At 41.8% G+C, this 21674-nt stretch overlaps 2 protein-coding genes across 2 annotated transcripts in view; both read right to left on the bottom strand.

Annotated features, from left to right (window-relative positions):
* Positions 1-1124: 1124 nt before the first annotated feature.
* chmp3.S (charged multivesicular body protein 3 S homeolog) lies at positions 1125-16174 on the bottom strand. The gene is made up of 6 exons (XM_041579368.1): positions 16018-16174; positions 13903-13963; positions 5546-5725; positions 4052-4173; positions 2933-3047; positions 1125-1950 (listed from the first exon to the last, which is right to left on the bottom strand). Exons 1-6 carry the CDS (start codon positions 16060-16062, stop codon positions 1811-1813), a joined length of 663 nt encoding a protein of 220 aa, XP_041435302.1. The 5' UTR covers positions 16063-16174; the 3' UTR covers positions 1125-1810.
* The window catches only part of rnf103.S (ring finger protein 103 S homeolog), a 39071-nt gene continuing 19039 nt past the window's right edge, over positions 1643-21674 (bottom strand). Inside the window, exons 4-8 of the mRNA XM_041574079.1 lie at positions 13903-13963; positions 5546-5725; positions 4052-4173; positions 2933-3047; positions 1643-1950 (exon numbers count right to left, since the gene is read on the bottom strand). Of these exons, the coding sequence (XP_041430013.1) occupies positions 1811-1950; positions 2933-3047; positions 4052-4173; positions 5546-5725; positions 13903-13963 (618 nt within the window). The 3' untranslated portion in view covers positions 1643-1810. The remainder of the gene's footprint in view (positions 1951-2932; positions 3048-4051; positions 4174-5545; positions 5726-13902; positions 13964-21674) is intronic.

Below are 21674 nucleotides of genomic sequence, written 5' to 3'. Positions count from 1 at the left end.
CAATATGGCGGCTAGTGATCCGGTACCTCGCAAGGTGATCTTGTCGTCACCCAGAAATTCACTTCAATATGTTATTTTGTCTCATACAGTAAATTCATAGTGTTGTGTGAAGTTTTATGTGCAACAAGATGGAGGAAACTAGAGGAGCAGCGTTTCTCTGCTACGCATAAAGTGGAAAATCGCTTGTGAAACTTGGCACGAAGGGGAATCTTTGCCTCCGCGTTTCCTACAGAATAAGATGGAGCAGTTCCTGGGCAAACTGGTATTTTTTACTGGTTCCTGGGGGATCCCCAGTGCAATAAATGTAACAGCGTTTATATATCAAGCAGTTGCCGCGTCACAGGAACACGGGGCAAAGAGTTGAGGGATTTAATGTCAATATGAACAATGTGCCAAATATAATGTCTCAATCCAAACGCAGCGTCAGCCTCATACTCACACGGGGGTCTCTCTCTCTCTCTCAGGAGTTAATGCGGATCCAGATAAAAGAAAAATGGCGGTTTTGAAGAAGGGGTTAAACAGACCTGTTGCTGAACTGCACCTTCCAACATCCTCAGACAGACGAGAGCTGATGTTCTCTTCAAGAATTCTGGGAGTTGGGGTTAAAGATCACAGAAGGGAGATGCTGCTGGGGCTTAAAGGGGAACTATCACGAAAATGTAATATAAGCTTCAGCATACTGAAATAAGAAGTTTTCTAAATACAATCAATTAAATATTCTGTACTGTTTCTGAAATAATCAAGTTTCTCTTCACTATTCCTCTCTCAGTATCTGTTTCTCTTCATTCTCTCTTCATGCAGCAGTTGGGTGTCAGATATTCATTGACAGTTAGATCCAATATATCTTATAGGGACTCCTTTTGCCTAGAAGATGTATTAGAGCTCACTCTATTAAAATCACCAGACATCATGTCTCTCTACATGCAGAATTTGTGCAAAAGGCAGATTTTGTTTGTACTGAAATCAGTTATTTGAGTGAGCTGTAATACATCTGTTAGGAAAGGAGCCCCCCTATAAGATATATTGGATCTAACTGTCAATGAATATCTGACACCCAACTGCTGCATGAAGAGAGAATGAAGAGAAACAGATGCTGAGAGAGGGATGGTAAATTTCAGATTATTTCAGAAACAGAAGTGAATTTTTAATTGATTAATTTAATTGTATTTACAAAGTTTCTTATTTTAGTATGATGAAGCTTATATTACATTAAAATATTTGTGATAGTTCCCCTTTAAGCAGCAAGGAGAGGAGCACACTGCAAAAACGTGCCATACCCAATAGGAACAGCAGAGATCTGTCAGGTCTGGGTTATTTGTTACAAAGCAGAGAGAGATCGACATGGATGGAGGAAAGGTTAGGCCACATCTGTATAAAGACATATAGTGAATAAAGTACCCCCTATTGTAAAATATAAGGATATTATAAGTCACAGAGAAGTTCCATGACCACATACGAGTGTTTTTTTACAGGTCATGGAACTCCGAGGTGACTTTGAATATCTTCATATTTTCCAACAAGAGGTACTTTATTTATTATAATACACAAGTTTCAGTGAGTCATGTGACAAAAATGACATCAGAACTCACTGTTTATAGCTGATGACATCACTAGTCACTGTTTATAATAGGGATGCATCAAATTCAGGATTTGGTTCGGTATTCAGACAGTATTCTGCCTTTTTCAGCAGGATTCGGCCGAATCCTTGTGCCTGGCCAAACCAAATCTGAATTTGCATATGTAAATTTCATCAAGGATTCGGCGGAATCCACAGGAAGTCTTCAAGAATGAGAATATGTACAGTGCATCCTTAACTCCTGAGGGCTGCCAGTCGTGAGTGCATGGCCTCCAGGTCCTCCTCCTCCTCTTCATCAGATGCAGCCATGGCCCCTGTGATCTCAGGCTCCGGTAAGGCATCTGTGACTTTGCTGGGAGCTTTCCCCAAGGCCCCTAAAAACGAGAGTGAAGTCACATGACTGCAGCAGTATAACGGTATTATAATTCAAGCACATACCGTGAGACAGAGTAGAGAAATAGCCAAGGGGCCTCTCCTGCACTGGAAGTCTGTAAGATCAATGCTGCAGAGTTGTGCAACATGGTACTTGAGATTGAGTTTGCTATATTTTTGACCTTAAAGGATAAGTAAACCTTTAAAATAAACAAATGTAAAATTGATGAGGGAGCTATGCTAAGCACTTTTGCAATGTGCATTCATTATTTATTTATTTTTTAATTCCCAGATATTAAGGGATACATGTGCTGTTAATATAAATTAATTTTGTTACAACAGCACCACCTGCTGATCAGTTTCCCACCAGTCTGACCACCAAGTAGTCAAGAAAGTTGTCAGGAGAAAGAGAGAGGCTGCTCTGAAGTTCTTCTGCTTAGGAAAACAATAAGAAACCTTTCTCAAATCGTTCCTAAGCAGAAGAACATCAGCCTCTTTCTTTCTCCTGACAACTTCCTTGACTACTTGCTGGTCAGACTGGTGGGAAACTGACCAGCAGGTGGCGCTGTTGGAACAAAATTCATTCATATTAACAGTACATGTATCCCTTAATATCTTGGAATTAAAATAAATAAATAATGAATGTACATTGCAAAAGTGCTTAGAATAGCCCCTTCATCAATGTTACACTTATTTTAAAGGTTTAGTTATCCTTTAATTAATACCCTTTACAATCCTACATAATGAACAGAAAACTGTGCCCAGCTCTATGTTCAGCCTTTTTCTAATTATGCCCCATGGTAAATGGAGTCTGTAGTGGAAACCGTTTGCATGTTGCTTTATTATGCAGATCTTATATCAAGAAAACGGAGACCGATCATTGCTGCAGAATTGAGACAAGCAAGAAGGATCCTTATTTATGACAGTGTTAGCACTGGATGAATCCTCCCTTTAATGAAGGTAAAACCAAACAGCCTCCCTTACCTGCTGTGACTTCAAACAGGATCCTATCGATTTCCATCTCAGCCTGTTCCTCCATCTCATCCTGGTCTTCCATTCCTTCAAATGTGTCTTCCAGCATTTCTTCTATTATACCTGCCTGAGGAACCAGCACACAGTGTGTTAATGCAATGATTTCCCACTTACGTCATTATCTTGCTGTAAATGCACCAAATCTGGTCAGTCCCTGGCTTTACATATTGGCCCTTTAAGGACAACTAAACCCTAACAATTAATATGGCTACAAATGGTGTATTTTATATATTGAACTTATTGCACGAGGCTAAAGTTTCAGCTTGTCAATAGCAGCAATGATCCAGGACTTCAAACTTGTCACAGGGGGTCACCATCTTGGAAAGTGTCTGTGACACTCACATGCTCAGTGGGCTCTGATTGGCTGTTGAGAAGCTAAGCTTAGGGCTCGTCACTAATTATCCAGCAGAAAATGAGCTTCCCTGGCTGTAATATAAGCTGATGCTACAGGTTTGCTGATTATTCAATTCTGATGCTAATTGCACTGGTTTCTGTGCTGCCATGTAGTAATTATCTGTATTAATTACTAATCAGCCTTATATTGTGACATTTCTATTCTATGTGTACTGTATATTGTGAGTGGCTCCCTAAGCTCAGTAAGTGACAGCAGCACAGAGCATGTGCAGTGAATCAGCAGAAAAGAAGATGGGGAGCTACTGGGGCATCTTTGGAGACACCGATCTTTACTGCTAAAGGGCTGTGGTTGCCTTGGGCTGGTACAGAAGCACAAAACATCATGTACAACATTTCTACCTACTTCTTTGGTTAGGCTTTAGTTCACCTTTAAATATGACTAAAATGAGAGCTAAAGATGCATCTCTGTGTACTAAATACTTGAGGGTATGTGGGAATAACATTACACTTGATAGAGTTGTACCTTTTTCCAAACAAATTATATAACTATACAGTTTGACACCAAACATGGTCCCTACTAGCTGTGGGCACAATATAAAGGAAATAGAAGTAGAGACACTGGAAAGCTTAGTTGTCCGTGTCCTACTATGGTTGTAGCTCCGGTGCCAAATAACATTCCTTTATTCATACGCCCTGTGGTTTCCCTAACGGTCTCACCTTCATCATTTCTTTGGACAGTTCTCTCATGGTTGCCTGAATCTCGGGCAATTTGACCAGGTTCTGCATGGCCTTCATCACTTCTGTGCTCTTCTGCAACGATCCGGAGACTCGGAGAACAGCTAAAACACACACGGAACAAGAATAAACGTGTGCTCTGCAAAAATCACAGCCTCTTCTTTCATAAAGCATTTCATTAATGAGGATCAATACTACAAGAAAGGATCAGCAACCTCTTTGTCACGAAAATGTCACTGCTACAATGGCAACTTAAATGGGATTTATACATTATATGGTTTAGGATATAATCCAAGGGAAATAAATCACTGTTCCTAAGGGGTTTTAGTTCCCCTTTAAAGAAAGTCTAGTTGTTTTGTACACAAAACAACACCTTAAAAACAGAAGTCACCAAACATTTTTTTACCCATGAGCCACATTTAAATGAAAATTGTTCCTAGGGGTGAATTTGGTTATTTGGTTACCCCCATGTGGACTGACGGGCTACAGGTAGGTCTATTTCTGCTTCCAAGTCAGAAATCCAAAAATAAGCACCTGCTTTGAGGCCACTGAGAGCAACACTAAAGGCCTTGGGGAGCAACATTTGAGGCTTTGGGGAGCAACAATAGAGGCTTTGGGGAGCAACAATAGAGGCCTTGGGGAGCAACATTAGAGGCCTTGGGGAGCAACATTAGAGGCCTTGGGGAGCAACATTAGAGGCCTTGGGGAGCAACATTAGAGGCCTTGGGGAGCAACATTAGAGGCCTTGGGGAGCAACATTAGAGGCCTTGGGGAGCAACATTAGAGGCCTTGGGGAGCAACATTAGAGGCCTTGGGGAGCAACATTAGAGGCCTTGGGGAGCAACATTAGAGGCCTTGGGGAGCAACATTAGAGGCCTTGGGGAGCAACATTAGAGGCCTTGGGGAGCAACATTAGAGGCCTTGGGGAGCAACATCAGAGGCCTTTGGGAGCAACATTAAAGGCCTTGGGGAGCAACATTAACGGTCTTGAGGAGCAACATTAACGGTCTTGGGGAGCAACATTAACGGTCTTGGGGAGCAACATTAAAGGTCTTGAGGAGCAACATTAAAGGTCTTGAGGAGCAACATTAAAGGTCTTGGGGAGCAACATTAACGGTCTTGGGGAGCAACATTAACGGTCTTGAGGAGCAACATTAAAGGTCTTGGGGAGCAACATTAAAGGTCTTGAGGAGCAAAATTAAAAGCCTTGGGGAGCAAAATTAAAGGTCTTGGGGAGCAACATTAAAGGGCATGGGGAGCAACATTAAAGGGCATGGGGAGCAACATTAAAGGGCATGGGGAGCAACATTAAAAGGCATGGGGAGCAATGAGTTGTTTGTGAGCCACTGGTGGGAATCACTGCCTTAGAACATTGAGCAAATGGCAATGTCAGAGCAGTTAACATTGAGCAGAACTAGAACTCCAACCAACATTCCAATTCCAGTTGTCTAATAACCTGGGCGAGTGTTGCCTTACCCAGTTGGTTCTTCATGCTCATGAGCACAGAGTTCATGTGAGCCTTGGACGCATACAGTTTGTTGACAGCTTTCTTGGACTGCACCACTTCTTTGGCCAATATCACGCAGGCCTCCCTGTTGCCTTTTTTGGCCGATTCTTTGATTGAGCGCTTGACTTTCTCCTGTTCCCTCTGTATATCTGCAGCAGACACAGCCAGGCATGAGAAACACCCTGATAATAAGCCCTAGGCAAAGCACCGGCACCTACAGTGAGTCTGGAACTCTGTATGGCACCCAGTTTGTACTAATATTCACTGACTACCTTCAAAAGAAGTAAAGAAATGAGTAAGAATCAATAGACTGCATTTAACAAACGATTAACTAGACTTCTTCATTTACCTTAAAGGGATACTGTCGTGGAAAAACATGTTTTTTTACAAAATGTATCAGTTAATAGTGCTACTACAGCAGAATCCTGCATTGAAATCCGTTTTTCAAAACAAGAAATGGATTTTTTTATATCTAATTTTAAAATTTGCTATGGGGCTAGACATTTTGACATTTCCCAGCTGCCCTCAGGTCATGTGACTTGTGCTCTGATAAACTTCAGTCACACTTTACTGCTGCACTGCAAGTTGGAGTGATGTCATTAGCCCTCCCTCCTACAAGCTGCTGTAATGTAAATAGAGCCTTGTCTGCTGAGCCTGTCAATTGAACAATAGGCAGGAATCAAGATAAGCTCCCACTGACACCACTTCAGAAGGACTGAAATAAGATAGTCCTGGGATCACTGCCCCCACTTACGTTTCAAAAATAAATAAATATATATATATATATATATACACACAATTCATTTTGGGCACTGGAAAAAATATTTTATATAGATAGTTTATTATATTTGTTTACAAAAAAATGAATGGCAGAACCACAGGAGTACACTCCCAGGACTGATGACAGGGAATAGAAAAAAGGATAAAATAAGGAGGACATACTTCAAAACCAGGAAAACTTAGGAGGAAGTCTAGGAAGGGTTAAAATAGCTCAGGAGAAAGGAGGCAGTAAGTAGTTAATGTAAAAAGAAGTATTGCAGGCAGGAAAGGAGCGCAGTGTGTGTGAGGTGGATAGCAGAGGGAACTCACAGCTCCTTTACCTCATCTAGTAACCAGTAAAACTAACTAGGAAGGCAACAAGGAGAGAAAAGTGAAAATCATATCATACTTACCGAGATTTTCATTTCCTGGACTGGAACATGGCAGTGGGCAAGAACGGGTTAATCCCTCCTGCCGTGCAGAGGTACAGGATATTATAAAAAGCTGCTTCCGCCCCCGGGCGCCATCTGTCTACTTCCTGGAGTCTCCCCCAGCGAGGGTGGGAAGCCTTGCCCACTGCCATGTTCCAGTCCAGGAAATGAAAATCTCAGTAAGTATGATATGATTTTCACTTTTCCTGTTCCTTCCACATGGCAGTGGGCAAGAACGGGATGTACAAAAGCATTTTACACATTGTTGCGAGGGAGGGATTTTATTAACTTGTAACTGAATTTAGGACTGCAGTGCCAAAAGCTGTACTTTTGTTGGCAAAAACATCAAATTTGTAGTGGTTGATGAATGTATGGAGAGAAGACCACACTGCTGCTTTGCAGATTTCTTCCGTTGATGCCCTGGATTGGAATGCCCAGGACGCCGCTATACCTCTGGTGGAGTGTGCCCTAATTTTGGAAGGTACTGCGCTCGATTTCAAGTTGTACGCCTTTCTGATACATATTTTAATCCAATTGGCAATGGTTGATTTGGATGGTTTGGTTCCTGCTTTCTTTCCTTCTGGGATCACCAATAAAGATTCTGTTGTTCTGAATGTTTTTACTCTTTCCAGGTAAGTACTTAAGCATCTGACCACATCGAGGTTATGCCACTTCTGTTCTGTGCTGGACTTTCGATTCTTATAGAATGATGGTAATACTATATCCTGATTAGTATGGAAATCGGATACCACTTTTGGGATGAAGTTATCCGCTGTTTTGAGGACCACTCTGTCTTGTAGAAAGGTAAGTTTTCCTTCCCTTACTGAGAGAGCCTGAAGTTCTCCCACTCTTCTAGCTGTGGTGATGGCCAAAGGAAAGCACATTTTGAGATTTAGTGTCTTAATTGGTATTGTTTCGATGGGCTCGAAGGGTGCACTAGCAAGTGCTTCTAAGACTAAGCATAGATCCCATGGGGGTACTTGCACCCTGTTTACTGGAGAGATTTTCCTTAGTCCTAAAAAGAATCTTTTGATTAGAGGCTTATGAGCCCAGGATGCCCCTGAGAAGTGTGATATGGCAGTAACATGGGTTCGTAGGGTGGATACGCCTCTCTGTAGGAATTCCACCACGTTGACCTCCGAAATTTTTGAGGTATTAAGATTGTTATCTACGCACCATTTGGAGAACCTATCCCATATTGTGAAGTATCTTTGCAGGGTGCTAGGTTTCCTAGCTGCCATTAATGTTGAAATAGATCCTTCCGAGAGACCTGTTGAGGCTAGGTTCAGCCTTTCAAGAGCCATGCCGTCATTGCCCATTTGTTTGGTTGGGGATGAAGAATTTCTCCCTGTGTCAGGGTGTCCTTCCAGCATGGGAGCTTGAGTGGGTGATCTTTGGAGAGCGTCAGGAGTTGGGAGAACCATGGTCTCCTTGGCCACCATGGGGCCACCATGACTACTTCGGCTTTGTCCTTTTTTATCTTTCTTAGAACCCTTGGAATTAGGGGTATGGGGGGAAATACATATGATCGGTGAAAGTTCCACTCGAAAGAGAAGGCATCCGTTGTTAGTGCCTTCTGGTCTGTGGTCCAAGACACAAATTTTTTCATTTTCGTGTTCTTGTGTGATGCCATCAGATCCATGGCAAACGGACCCCATTTCTGTTGTATCAGTAAGAATACTGATTGGTGGAGTTCCCATTCCCCTGGATGGTTTTTGGACCTGCTCAGCCTGTCTGCCAGGGTATTCTGGATTCCTGGTAGATGTTCTGCCCTCAGTTCTAGGAGATTCTTCTCCGCCCATTCGAATATAAGAATGGTCAAGTCTAATAGAGTTTTTGATCTGGTTCCTCCTTGCTTGTTCAGGTATCGCACAGAGGTATAGTTGTCCGATTTTATCAAAACCGGTTTGTGTAGGATGAGATGTTGAAATGAAAGTAGTCCCAGGAAGATTGCTTTCAATTCCTTCCAGTTCGAGGATCTTGATGTCTCTTTGGGTGACCATTTCCCTTGCGCCATTTGGCCTGCTGAGTGAGCTCCCCAGCCCCACTTGCTGGCATCTGTTGTCACCACGATCCACTGTGGTTGTGTTAGTGTTACTGCCTTGCGTAGATCGACCGAGTTTGTTCACCACTTTAGTGATTGAGCTGTTGTTGGAGCTATGCGTATGGGCTGTTTGGGTAGCCGGTAATCTCGGTCCCATTTTGTCAGGAAATCGTTTTGTAGTATTCTTGTATGGAGTTGGGCCCATTTGACGCAGTCCATGGTGGAGGTTAGTTTTCCCAGTAAGATTTGGCACTTCTCTGCCGTTTGAATAGGTTTTGTTAAGAAGGTTTTTACTGACTGTATAATGTCTGTCTCTCTTCTGGTGGGAAGGCTCAGAGTATACTCCACTGTGTTGATCTTCACACCCAGGAATTCTAATTGTTGGGATGGTTTGAGCTCGCTCTTTTCCTTGTTCAGTACCCAGCCCAGGTACTGTAGGTATGTGACCGTTATCTGTAGGTGTGATAGAAGGGTGTTTTCCGATTGAGCTTTTATTAGGATGTCGTCTAGGTAGGCGAAGATTTGGATTCCCTGTAGTCTCAAGCTTGCTATGGCAGGGGCTAGTAGTTTTGTGAAAACCCAGGGAGCTGTAGCTAAGCCGATTGGGAGTACTTTGTATTGGAAATGTTTGTTCAGTATTTTGAACCTGAGGTATTTCCTTTGATTTCCCCTTATGGGAATGTGTAAGTATGCATCTTTGATGTCTAGCTTGACTAGCCAGTCCCCTGGATCCAGAAGGTTTGCTATGGATCTTAGTGTTTCCATTTTGAAGGATGGAATTCTGAGATGTTGGTTTAGTTTCTTTAGGTTGAGGATGACTCTGGATTTGCCATTTGGTTTTCCTCTGAGGAAGATGTGAGAATAAAGGCCTGAATATTTTTGTTCTCGTGGTACTTTTGTAATTATTTTGTTCTTTAAGAGGTCTCTGATCACTAATGTTAAATCTGTGTGATTTTTCTTTGATCTTATTTTGTCTGAGGACACATAATGTGAAGGGGGGTTTTCTTGGAGATCCATCTTGTACCCCATGGAAATTACTTCTAGTACCCATTTGTCTGTAAATTCTCGAGCCCACTCCGTAGTGAAGCGTTTTAGTCTTCCTCCTACATACGAAGGGGCTCCCACACCTTCATGCTTTAGGCTTGTCTGTTTTGGGATTGGTTCTTTTCGCAGGAAAGGACTGAGTTCTGCTCTTCCATTGCCTGGAGAACTGTCTTCCTGGCTTGTACTGTCTGGCTTCTTTAAGAGAGCTTCTGGGAATTCTGGATGAGTATTTCCTATCCCTTCTTTCCTGTGGCAAAAAAGAGGATTTTCCAGCCGATGCTTTTGAGATTATACTATCCAATTCTGGACCAAATAGGAAGTTCCCTTTGAATGGTAGGCCGCACAGGTTATGTTTTGAATGTGCATCTGCGTTCCAGTGTTTTAGCCACAAACTTCTTCTGGCTACGACCGATAGGCTCATGGATTTAGCTGCTAGTTTGATGTAACTCATGGAGGCTTCGGCGACGAAGTCATTAGCTAATTTGATATCTTGTATCATATCGACTATCTTTTCCCTTGTCGAACCGTTTTTAATGGCTTCTTCCAGCTCGTCTATCCAGATTTTGTTGGCTCTGGTAACTGTAGTAGTGGCAATAGCTGCCTTGCATGCCGCACCTCCAGCAACGTATATTCTTTTGAGGACCCCATCCTGTCTCCTTTCCATGGTATCTTTAAGCGATACCCCTTCGTCCACGGGAAGTGTGGTTCTCCTTGCCACTCTGGTTATGGCCGCATCCACCTTAGGTGAAATTTCCCATGATTTGGACACCTCAGGGGGGAAGGGAAACATTTTCTTCATTTTCTTGGAAATTACTTGTTTTTTGTCCGGAATCTCCCATTCGGTATCTATTGTAGCTTTGATTACTTCGTGGACCGGAAAGAGGTGGTTCCTTTTAGATACTGATTTAAACATTTTGTCAGTTTTAGTGGGTGTCGTGCCTCTATCATCTAACTCGAGGGTTTTCCTTACTGCTTTGATTAAAGGCTCTATCATATTGATATTGAAAGATGTATTCTCGCCTGCTTCATCTGATTCGTCATCTGAGAGTTCTCCCTCTGATGAAGATATATTGACTAATGGAGTAGTCCTGGCTTGACTAGGTGACTCCCTGTATGTATTATGCAGGGCCGTTTGTGAAGGGCTGTCCCTTCTTTCCTGTTCTATATTCCTTAACACGTTGTCCGTGACTTGAGATACCATGTTACTCATGGTTTGATTGAAAGTGGTCTTCATCCAATCCATAAATTCTGAGATTTGTGGAGTTGCCGATGCTTCTGTTAAACACTTTGCGCAATGTCTTTTCTCTGGTAAGGCAGTATCTGGACATGAGTCACATTCTCTTCTTGCTGTTTTCCGTCTGCTTCCTTCTCTGTAAGGAGGGCTTCTGAAATAGAGAATATATAGTTTGATTATATCCAGTTCAAATCCCGTTTTCTTTTAGGAAAAAAAAAAAAAAAAAAAAAATTCTTTTTTATTCATCCATCCTCTCTTTGAGTTTACTCACCCCCTAGAGCCCGATTGCGATCTTCTGGAACTCATTCCGTTAAGTTGCACACCTATAGCCTGAAAGTATTAAATCATCAGAAAGGTGTTACAATCTCTGCGGGCTTGTATGTAAATGGTCAGAACCTGGGGTTTATACTTACACAGTACCCTCCTGACCTGCACAGTGGCACAGAGGTAGTCTTACCGTGGCTGCACAAGGGGGAGAAGGACGCCGCTTTTAAGTTAGGCGCCTGGCTTCCCAGCGCTTCATTTCCTGTTTGGGCACCCAGCCCCGCGCCATTTTGGAAGCTGGAAGGCAGTGTCTTATTGCACACGGTGCCGACGAGCGGCTTTGCGACTGATAGCACTGATGGCACACATGGCCCAAGCCCATAGGCTTCTCTCAGAGACTCGCAAAAGGTATTACCTCGGTCCTGGAGCTTCAGAAGGAGAGAGGACACTTCTGGCACAGTGGGGGGACGACAGGAGAAAAAAAGATGGCGCCCGGGGGCGGAAGCAGCTTTTTATAATATCCTGTACCTCTGCACGGCAGGAGGGATTAACCCGTTCTTGCCCACTGCCATGTGGAAGGAACAGGAAAGCTCCAAAGGAAAGCAGAGAACAAACTTACAGAACGGCAGGAGCTTTGATAGTGTCTGTGGGAGGAGGGGCTGCTAGTGCAGCTGTAGAGCAGGACGTAGGAAAGTGAAAGTAATTGGTTCCCTGCAAACCATGTGACCTCTCTCCTCCAAACATCACACGCATGGGCAGAGAGGGGAGGGGGAGTGTACAGCTGGATTCTCATGTCGTAGTGCAGGGACCTGGCTTTTCATTACAGAGTGGCTGCCTCCAAGCACACAGGTAATGCTGTGCCTGCTGTTAGAGCAGCACAGGATGAATGTGTAATGAGCACAAATGGAAGCCCCCATGACAAAATACAAACTAAAATAACTTATGCATGGATTTGTGGATTAACATTTTATTTGCCAGACAGTGTTTATGGATGTGTGTTTTTTATAAAAATGCAAAAAAAATAAAAAATTTTAAATGACGACAGATTCCCTTTAAGTCAATGACAGCCATTTGTAATACTATCTTGTTACTGCGTTATTCATACTGAGCTATACAAGTCTGAGAGAACGTGTGAAAACCACTCCGAAATGTTGACAAGAAGTTATTTTAATAATTTAACTTATTAAAGCATTTTTATATACAGTATAGAGGAAGTCCCAGGCACCTGGGCAAGATAATACTTTTCAATACATTTAAGGGTGGAGCGCTGGCTTGATTTTATCCATGAAATATATATATATATATATATATATATATATATATATATATATATATATATATATTACACACACACGTATGGGACCTATTATCCAGAATGCTTGGGAGCTGGGGTTTTCCAAATCTTTCCATAATTTGAATCCTTATCCCATAACTAGAAAATCATGTAAACATTAAATAAAGCCAATTGGCTGGTTTTGCTTCCAATAAGGATTAATTATATCTTAGTTGGGATAAAGTACAAACTACTGTTTTATTATTACACAGAAAAAGGAAATCATTTTTAAATATTCTGATTATTTGATGAAAATGGAGTTTGTGGGAGATTGCCTTCTTGTAATTTGGAGCTTTCTGGATAGCAGAATAATGGATCCAGAAGAGAGTGTGTGCGTGCGTGTCCAAAGCCTGGGTGCCAGTCTAGAAAAATAGATATCTGTATAGTTTGGTGCACCCCAGAAACATTTTTCAATAATAAACGGAAATTTATTTAACTATATTTAATTTCTAGCAATGCACCAAATTCAGAACTTGATTCGGAATTTAGCCGAATCAAATATGAATCCTTAAAATCCCACGCCTTTTCATCAAACAGACAAGGAAGCGGAAAAATCTTTAATCTTTAAAGGGATGTGTCACATTTAAAGGAGAACTAAACCCTAAAAATGAATATGGCTAAAAATGGCATATTTTATATAGTGAACTTATTGCACGAGGCTAAAGTTTCAGCTTGTCAATAGCAGCAATGATCCAGGACTTCAAACTTGTCACAGGGGGTCACCATCTTGGAAAGTGTCTGTGACACTCACATGCTCAGTGGGCTCTGATTGGCTGTTGAGAAGCTAAGCTTAGGGCTCGTCACTAATTATCCAGCAGAAAATGAGCTTCCCTGGCTGTAATATAAGCTGATGCTACAGGTTTGCTGATTATTCAATTCTGATGCTAATTGCCCTGGTTTCTGTGCTGCCATGTAGTAATTATGTGTATTAATTACTAATCAGCCTTATATTGTGACATTTCTATTCTATGTGTACTGTATATTGTGAGTGGGTCCCTAAGCTCAATACGTGACAGCAGCACAGAGAGAGAGAGAGAGAGAGAGAGAGGCCCATGTGAGTATGAGGCTGACACTCATTTTCGCGATAGTTCCCCTTTAAGTGTGCTAAGCCTTCCTTCCACAAAAAAATAAACATAACATTTACCCTTTTACGGTCTCCATCTTGAAATATGCCCCCTTGCAATAGAGTAAGACGTGTTCCTTTGTATTGAACTCACCTCTTATTTGTCGGTCAATCACTCGCATTTCTTTGCGGATTTTAAGTGACCATTCATTGACCTACAAGGGTAGAAGAGAAAGCTTATAAAACACATTATCTATGAAGCCTGCATGGATGCTGGACACTAATGATGTAATGGGCTGCTATAGTTATACAGCAGAGATGGTCCTGAAAGGGTTTTGGAAGAGCCAAGAAACAAATATTCATTTTACTAAATCAGGGAAGAGGCTTGTGAACACTGTGTATTGTCATTGACATCCTATATAAAGAGGAAAGGGGATGTTTAACCTTGCCCTGTATCTTGTACGGAGTCTGCTCATTGGCCAGACTGTAGAGTCGGGGGACCTGTGTTTCAGTTCAATGCCTTTAGAAAGGGAAGAGGGTAATGCCACTTACAACAAGCCATTTCGGACGAGAATCCCATTCTGTAGCCATTTAATAGCAGAGAACCTATGAGACAAGATCATTGCTTCTAGGACTAATTCATTGTGGGAAGAGCTCCATAGGAAATAATAAACCCTAAAACTCATAGTAGCAGAACATAAGACAATAAAAGAGCACACACTTGCAACTGCAGATACATTTCCAGGGATATTAGGTGAACTGGCAGCTATAGGGGAAATGATTTATTATAAAGACAAGGGGGCTCATTTATCAACACTGGGCAAATTTGCCCATGGGCAGTTACCTACAGCAACCAATCAGTGATTTGCTTTTTAAAGCCAGCTGCAAGTAGAACAATAAATGCAGCAATCTGATTGGTTGCCATGGGTTACTGCCCATGGGCAGATTTGCCCAGTGTTGATAAATGAGCCCCAAGGAGAGTAGACTGAGTGGCATAACAGGGCAGTGTGTGTACCACCCAAGGTTAAAGGAGAAGGAAACCCTTTCGGCACAAACCCCCCCCCCCCGGGCAAATGCCCCTAACTTGTTAGTCACCCATTAGTGTAGGTCCTCTCTTGCCGAATTCACGGGCGAGTTCACGGGCGCCAACTTCGTCCGATTGCTCTTCCCTCTGTAAAGGTATTGAACTGAAACACAGGTCCCCCGACTCCACAGTCTGGCCAATGAGCAGACTCCGTCCAAGAAATGAGGCTTGTCTAGAGGATGAGCTCTTTTACCAATATTTATTGAAATTGTATGTGTATTAGGGACCCCTATAACTCCTGAGACCCCCTCTGTAGTTACACCCCTGGTGATGGGCAAATCTGTCAGATTTTACTTCATGGAAAAATTTGCAAACACTGAAAATTTGAAAAGGGCGTATTTTCACATACATTCATTTATTTTTTAAATGTTTGTTTTCACTGCACATATTGTGCTATTTTTGGGCTTCGTTTGAAGTGCCTGCTTTTGAAAATCAGACCTGGCAACCTTGTTTTGCTGTGACTGGTTGGTCTCGGCAGGAAGAGAGACATAACCTCCCAGCTGTCCCTTTTTCGGAGGGACAGTCCCGCTTTTGACAGCTCAACTGTACTGGAAAGTCCCTATTTTCTCTGCACTGAACAGCCAGAAAAAGAAACAAAGTTTCTCACTTCATTGGCTTTTAGCAGAGAGCCCAGAACAGGTGCAAATAAGATACTTTGTAACAAATTTGGTACATGGTAATTAGGGGGTGTGGCCACAGAAAGGGGTGTGGTCAAAACAATTGCTGCGTTACGTTCGAAAACATTTTTTGTCCCTCTTTTTACTTCCAAAATGTGGGGAGGTATGAAGAGAAAGAGGCGCAGGGTGCGGATCTGGGCCGGCGGGGCCCACAACAATAAGGGTCCCACAAGAGACGGGGTCCCACCAGGCCCAGTCCAACCTCACCAATAGTTTCCAAAACAGGGTTTGCCCCCGGCCTGACAAGAATAAATGAGAATGTAACACACCTGCACTAATGACTTCTGCTACATTGTTTCTGGAGTCAACAAAGTGTTTTCATCAGCAAGGTCTTGATAACCACTGAGAATGATAATTTGATATAATACAGTTGAAAGTTACAATTTCTTTCATTGAACTCAGCCAATGTTTGGGTGGAGTTCCCCTTTAATCGCCCTGTTATGACCCGGGCCCAGAACTCACTCGCATATTGTCATCTTATTCCCAGTTTAGTTGTCCTGTCACTCACCAGATCCTTGGGCGGCCTCTCCTGCGTTTTGCCGAACAGCCCCATTTTCACTCAGTGTCAACAACCCAAACCGCTTCCCTGAATCTTCACCGCCACTTCCTGTTCCAGGAGTCCCATTACTTCCGCCAGCCCTTTGACGTCACCGACAGTGCACGGGCTATGGCGCCAGAGCGTAGCGTTGCAAGAGAGCCACTTCCGCCCGTACTTTTAGTGTTTACTTCCTGACACAGAACTTGTACAGAGCTGTTTTCACATTATCTAATGTTTGTTTACATTTAGAAGGCTCTTATCGTCTTCTCCAGCAGTAGCCACATCCCCTGTCATTGAGACACCTGACAGGACTAATGTTCCCTTTAATAAATCAGAAAGTCTATTAGAGAATAATGAACAAATCTATGACTAGGAGTCCCATGGGCAGAGGCATGAAGTTGAATTAGGCCTAGTGCTTTTACACAAGTTATACAACTTACACGTAGAGTTACCACATTTTCTGGAAAAAAATACTGTCTTTCCTACATATTTAGCTTTTTCCCTATTAATAACATTGGGATAAAAAATAAATAAAATAACATTGGGATCAATCATCATTTTTACCGGTCAGGCAAGTAAAATACCAGCCAGGTGGCAACCCTATGTATAGTAGGGACTTGAAAGGGCCAACTAATCCCAAAACAATTATAATTTTTCTCTTTAGTTTACAGCTTTCAACATTACAGGCCTGGCACATTGTTATAAAGAAATTTGTTGTGATCAAATATTGGTCTGTAAAAGAGAAGATGAACCCAATGAGTTTGTAAAACACGGCTCAAAGGAGAACTAAACCCTAAAAATGAATTTGACTAAAAATGGCATATTTTATATACTGCATACCTCCCAACTGTCCCTTTTTCTGAGGGACAGTCCCACTTTTGACAGCTCAACCCACAGTCCCTCATTTGTACTGGAAAGTCCCTATTTTCTCTGCACTGAACAGCCAGAAAAAGAAACAAAGTTTCTAAGTTGACTGGCTTCTAGCAGAGAGCACAGAACAGCTAACAAGTGCAAATAAGATACTTTGTAACAATTTTGAGACACAAAAAAAACAGTTTAGATAAGGAGAAATATTTTCAAACTTTCATTACCTGCCAAATTATGTAAAACGAACATGGTAATTATGGGGCGGGGCCACAGAAAAGAAAAATTTACCAAAGTCAAATTTTCGCCTCGGAAGGCTCCGCCACACTTCACATGACTTCGTCAGATGTTAATTCGCAGCACATATGCTTATTCATCAAAGCTAGCGAAAATTCATCAGTGCAGGCATTTGTAGGCAAACTTACTACAGTGTTACTTTCGTTCTAGCAAAACTTCGTTAACACACTTATGCTTAGGTCATATACATCTACATATAGGTCATATATATATATACGTCTTTATTAGAGATGTTGGTGCAAATGCTTGAAGTGGCCACTTATTATTACACATGTCCAAGGAAGCAAAATAAAGACAAAAGAGATCCTCTAATGTCCTAGACATGAGCCTGTAAGAGGGTGAACCAGATGAAAAGTGTGATATGTGAAAATATTGTTATCTTGTGAGTGACTAAAATGTGTTTGACTGTAAAATGTTTGTGTTTAAAATGTTGAATGTAATTTGTGTTTGTGTAGAGTTTTAGTTTAGTTGTAATTTCTTCCCCAGACACTAGAGGCCACTATAGAGCACAGAAGGCCTATAAGGAGGTGCCCCGTCCAAGGTAAACTGTCTTGATGGGAGGGCGTGGTTGAAGAAACATCAGCTGGTGGGTGAGTGGAGACATCATTGACAGGAAAAGTTAGAGTAGGAAAGATCTTAAGTAAAGTGAGCACCAGGTGCACGAGATAGTGAGGGTAGTTAGTAAGGGCAGTTGTGGCCCCATCAAGGAGGAAAGTGGAATTCGTTTCCTACGGGCACTCCATAAGTGAGGGAATCAGTGATAGTTTAAGACCAGGTAGGAAGGACATCTGGGTCTCTGGACAGGAATTGGATGGAAAAGGTCCTAACCTGGAAGAGTGGAGGAGTGGAGGGGTATCACCCAGAAGGTATCGGGCCACTATTGGAGAGTGGGGGGATACAGGTGGCATATATACCAGACCACCAGGCGGTTAGGTGTGATCCAAGATCCTAAGGCAGGTGTGCCTACTCTGAATTGATTCCTTGAAGTGATTGTAGCTTAATGTGTTTGAAGAAACGTGTGTTGGAGTGTGTGTAACGTGTCCGATGTGGAAGTCTATTGGTGTTCCTGAAAAATAAAGATCCCGTTTCATTTTGACAACAAGTTTCGTGCGGTGAGTAACAAGTGGGTGAAGTTCCCCTTTATTATCTGGAAGCCCCTCCCACAAGCCCACCCTAAAACAAATGTGGCATGAGCTTCAAATGGTTAAAAAATCAAATAAAATAAAATTTATAAAAATATATATTTAAAAGTTACATCTTTTAAACATAATCCCACTTTAAAATATGAAAAAGCGCCAACGTTTTGTCTTTATGACTTTTTGTCATACAGGATATGATGTCACTGACATAAGATTAAGGGGGATGTAACGTCATCTTATCAGTACCGCAGGTATAACCTGGTGAAACGGGTAACGTAGTGGAAACTTTCGCCTAGTGAAAGGGCGAAAAACTTTGTTAGAGATGAACTTTTTTGCTAGTGAATTGTCCTCTACACCTTTTAGTAAATTGGCGGTGTCCCTGCGGATTGACGTTTTGGAGAATTTTCACTAGCGACGACCACCTTGCCCTTTAGTAAATCTGCCCCTAACATTTTGTCTCAATCCCTTGAACTTGTCTGGGGACCCAACACAAATATTAGTCTCTACTTATTAAACTACTGTACACGTAGAATTCTTGTATTTTTGTCGACTAAAAACTGTAGGACGCAGTATTGCAATATGAGTCACAATATACCAATAGCTGAAAGAAAGACTCCACAGCAATAAACTATACAGCAAATCTCTTTTTATTTTATTACATTTCACAAGGCAAAAAACTGGTGGATTGGTAGAAAGGAAAAGATCAACACAACGGCAAGTCAAGACGTTACCTAATCGTGGAACAGTTAGTAAGTGGCAGTTTCTAGTGTCGTTTGTTGTTAAAAATAAACGGTAGTAAAAAGTTTGTCCAAAAATCGAAGTTGAAAAATGATTGAACACATATGCAGAAATGTTATAGAAGATATTTCAATGTTTCGTCCTCGCTGCACAGTTAATGGTAACAATAGGAACACCGGGTATTGTTTATTTAGGTTCATGAGGTTTCCGGTTTTTGGGGTCAGGGTTATGGCTTGTACGCAGCGATGCATTCAGTTAAAAAAAATATAAAGAATAGATTTTCTTAGACACAATAGAGATCTAAAGACAACCTGGAAATGCAGAATCAACAGTGCTGGAACTATGGTGGAGAATATGCCAGCACTTAAAGGTTCTCCATAGCTTTGTTTTTTTTTATTCATTTTCTAATGTTAATATGAAGCTATCGATGCACCTTCCAAGCCCCTAGTTCATTCCTATGCAGGTGTAGGGGTTACAGGACACGTGGCTTTTGGGCCTCTGCTATAACTCTCATAGAGAACCCCAACAATCAGAATATCCTTAAAGGCAGTGTCGGACTGGGATGCCAGGGGCACACCAGAAAACCTTAGACCAGGGGCCCACCGGAAAACCTTAGAGAGTGGGCCCACTTTCCAAACTATTATTCCTCCTCTCTCAACCTCTTTATTCTGCTAGTCATTTATATCTACTTACTATATTTTTCCATTATTAAGCATTTTTCCCCATAAAGGAATAGGTAAGGACCATGAAATATGCTAAATGGTTAGAAGCAAAAGGACCCACTGACACCTTGGCCCACCGGGAGTTTTCCTGGTATCCCGGTGGGCCAGTCCGACACTGCTTAAAGGGGCGGTTCACCTATGTTATAGTATGTTATAGAATGGATAATTCTAAGAAACTTTTCAATTGGTCTTCATTTTTTTCTAGTTTTTGAATTATTTTCAGTCTTCTCTGGCTTTCAAATGGGGGTCACTGACCCCATATAAAAAAAAAGTTCTCTGTAAGGCTACACATTTATTGTTATTGCTAAATAAATTGTTATTACTCATCTTTCTATTCAGTCCCTCTCCTATTCATATTACAGTCTCTTATTCAAATCAGTGCATGGTTGCCAAGATAATTTGGACCCTAGCAACCAGATTGCATGTGGATAAGGGGAAACACAGAACCAGTGACATAGACCCGGTTCAGAAAGAAGATTGAACAGTGGAAAATGGGAGGAAATAGTATATTCTCTTTATTCTGTTGCTATTGTCCATGAAACTGATAAATGTGTTACTCTGGGGCAGTGCAACCTACATTTGACTGTTAAAAAATGCTACCCCCCCCCCTCTATATTTATTTTGTCTTGGTGTCGGGATGTGGTGAGAGAGATAGCGGCAGATTTATCAAAGGTCGAGTTATAGAGATTTTTTTTTTATCTTCAAATGAACTCAAATGACCTCGAAACCCAAAGAAAAAACACAACGTCTAAAACTCGAACGAATATTACTTATCTGAAAACTCAGGTGTTGTTAACATCTCCAAATGGGTCACTGGACCTCTGCCATTGGAAGGATTTAGGTGGCGTAATATCAAATTTGAGTTGTTCCCAGGGTCAAGGTTTAATAAGAGGCCCATTTATGAAAGTCCATATTTATCTCAATATTTTTCTAAACAACTCCGACCAAATCCGCACGTTTTTTCTCTCCATATTTATCTATACATTTTTCCGAAAAAAATTGTGGAAAAAACTAAACGAATTTTTAGGATTCTCCACCTGATTTTTTCCGATTTTTGCCCAAAATATATAGACTTATATGCAACATCGCAGATCTGAGATGCCGGATTTTCGGCTTCAGACTTTTTTCATCCAATATACACAAATTTTTCAGGTTTTTGACATTCGAAGTTTAGTAAATAACTCCCTTAATCTTAATTTCAAATTCGAGTTTGGATTATTCCCAACTCGAATCTGTGAGTTTTGACCAAAAATCCCACTCGAAAATTCTAATTTACAATTCGTACCTTGATAAATCTGCCCCATAAGGTTGGCAAGTGTGACTGATATTTGCCCTATTGCATGTGTGAACACCCCAGAAGTCTACAATCCTAGTGGAACACAGCTGGGCTGAAGCTTCTCATGACTGTTATTGGCACAGGTTGAGGTAAGAACCTCCTCATAGATGGCAGTTTCGCGGTAGGAGGGTAATAGAATCCTACATGCAGCCACCTATGCCCCTACAAACTTCTCCTTTGGTTCTTCTAGTGTAGAGAGCTCAGCAATACTAGAGATTTCTGCCACCCTACCAGTACACTGAAACAAAGAGACGGCTATTGGGTTGGGGTAGGAGACCAGGTTTGCTCTGGATTGTTCCTGGTGCCCTGGATCTACACACGTGGCTTGAGAAGTTTAATAGTGAAAGGGACATAGTTCATCCCAGTTCCACTCATTCAGACCATTGGGCTTGGATGGAAAATGTGGTTTATATTTGAGCATTTACTGGTCAGTGGCAGGCTGGGAATAATACAGAGATTCAATTTCCATGGATATTGTCATAACACAACATGGCAGAAACACCCTGGGGGGGGGGATATTTAACCTGTGGC

This window comes from Xenopus laevis, chromosome 1S (genome assembly GCF_017654675.1).
Source record: "Xenopus laevis strain J_2021 chromosome 1S, Xenopus_laevis_v10.1, whole genome shotgun sequence".
Classification (NCBI taxonomy): Eukaryota; Metazoa; Chordata; class Amphibia; order Anura; family Pipidae; genus Xenopus; species Xenopus laevis.
Note: the sequence above shows the minus strand (reverse complement) of the source record. Positions and strands in the feature narration are given on the sequence as shown.

Bases quoted from the DNA above. Each gene is read 5' to 3' on its own strand.
- chmp3.S (XM_041579368.1), bottom strand. From the start codon at position 16,062: ATGGGGCTGTTCGGCAAAACGCAGGAGAGGCCGCCCAAGGATCTG. The intron at 4,174-5,545 runs GTAAGGCAACAC...TGTGTGTTTTAG, and splicing joins GAGCATGAAGAACCAACTGG to CTGTTCTCCGAGTCTCCGGA. The intron at 1,951-2,932 runs GTAAGGGAGGCT...TCTCGTTTTTAG, and splicing joins CCTGTTTGAAGTCACAGCAG to GGGCCTTGGGGAAAGCTCCC.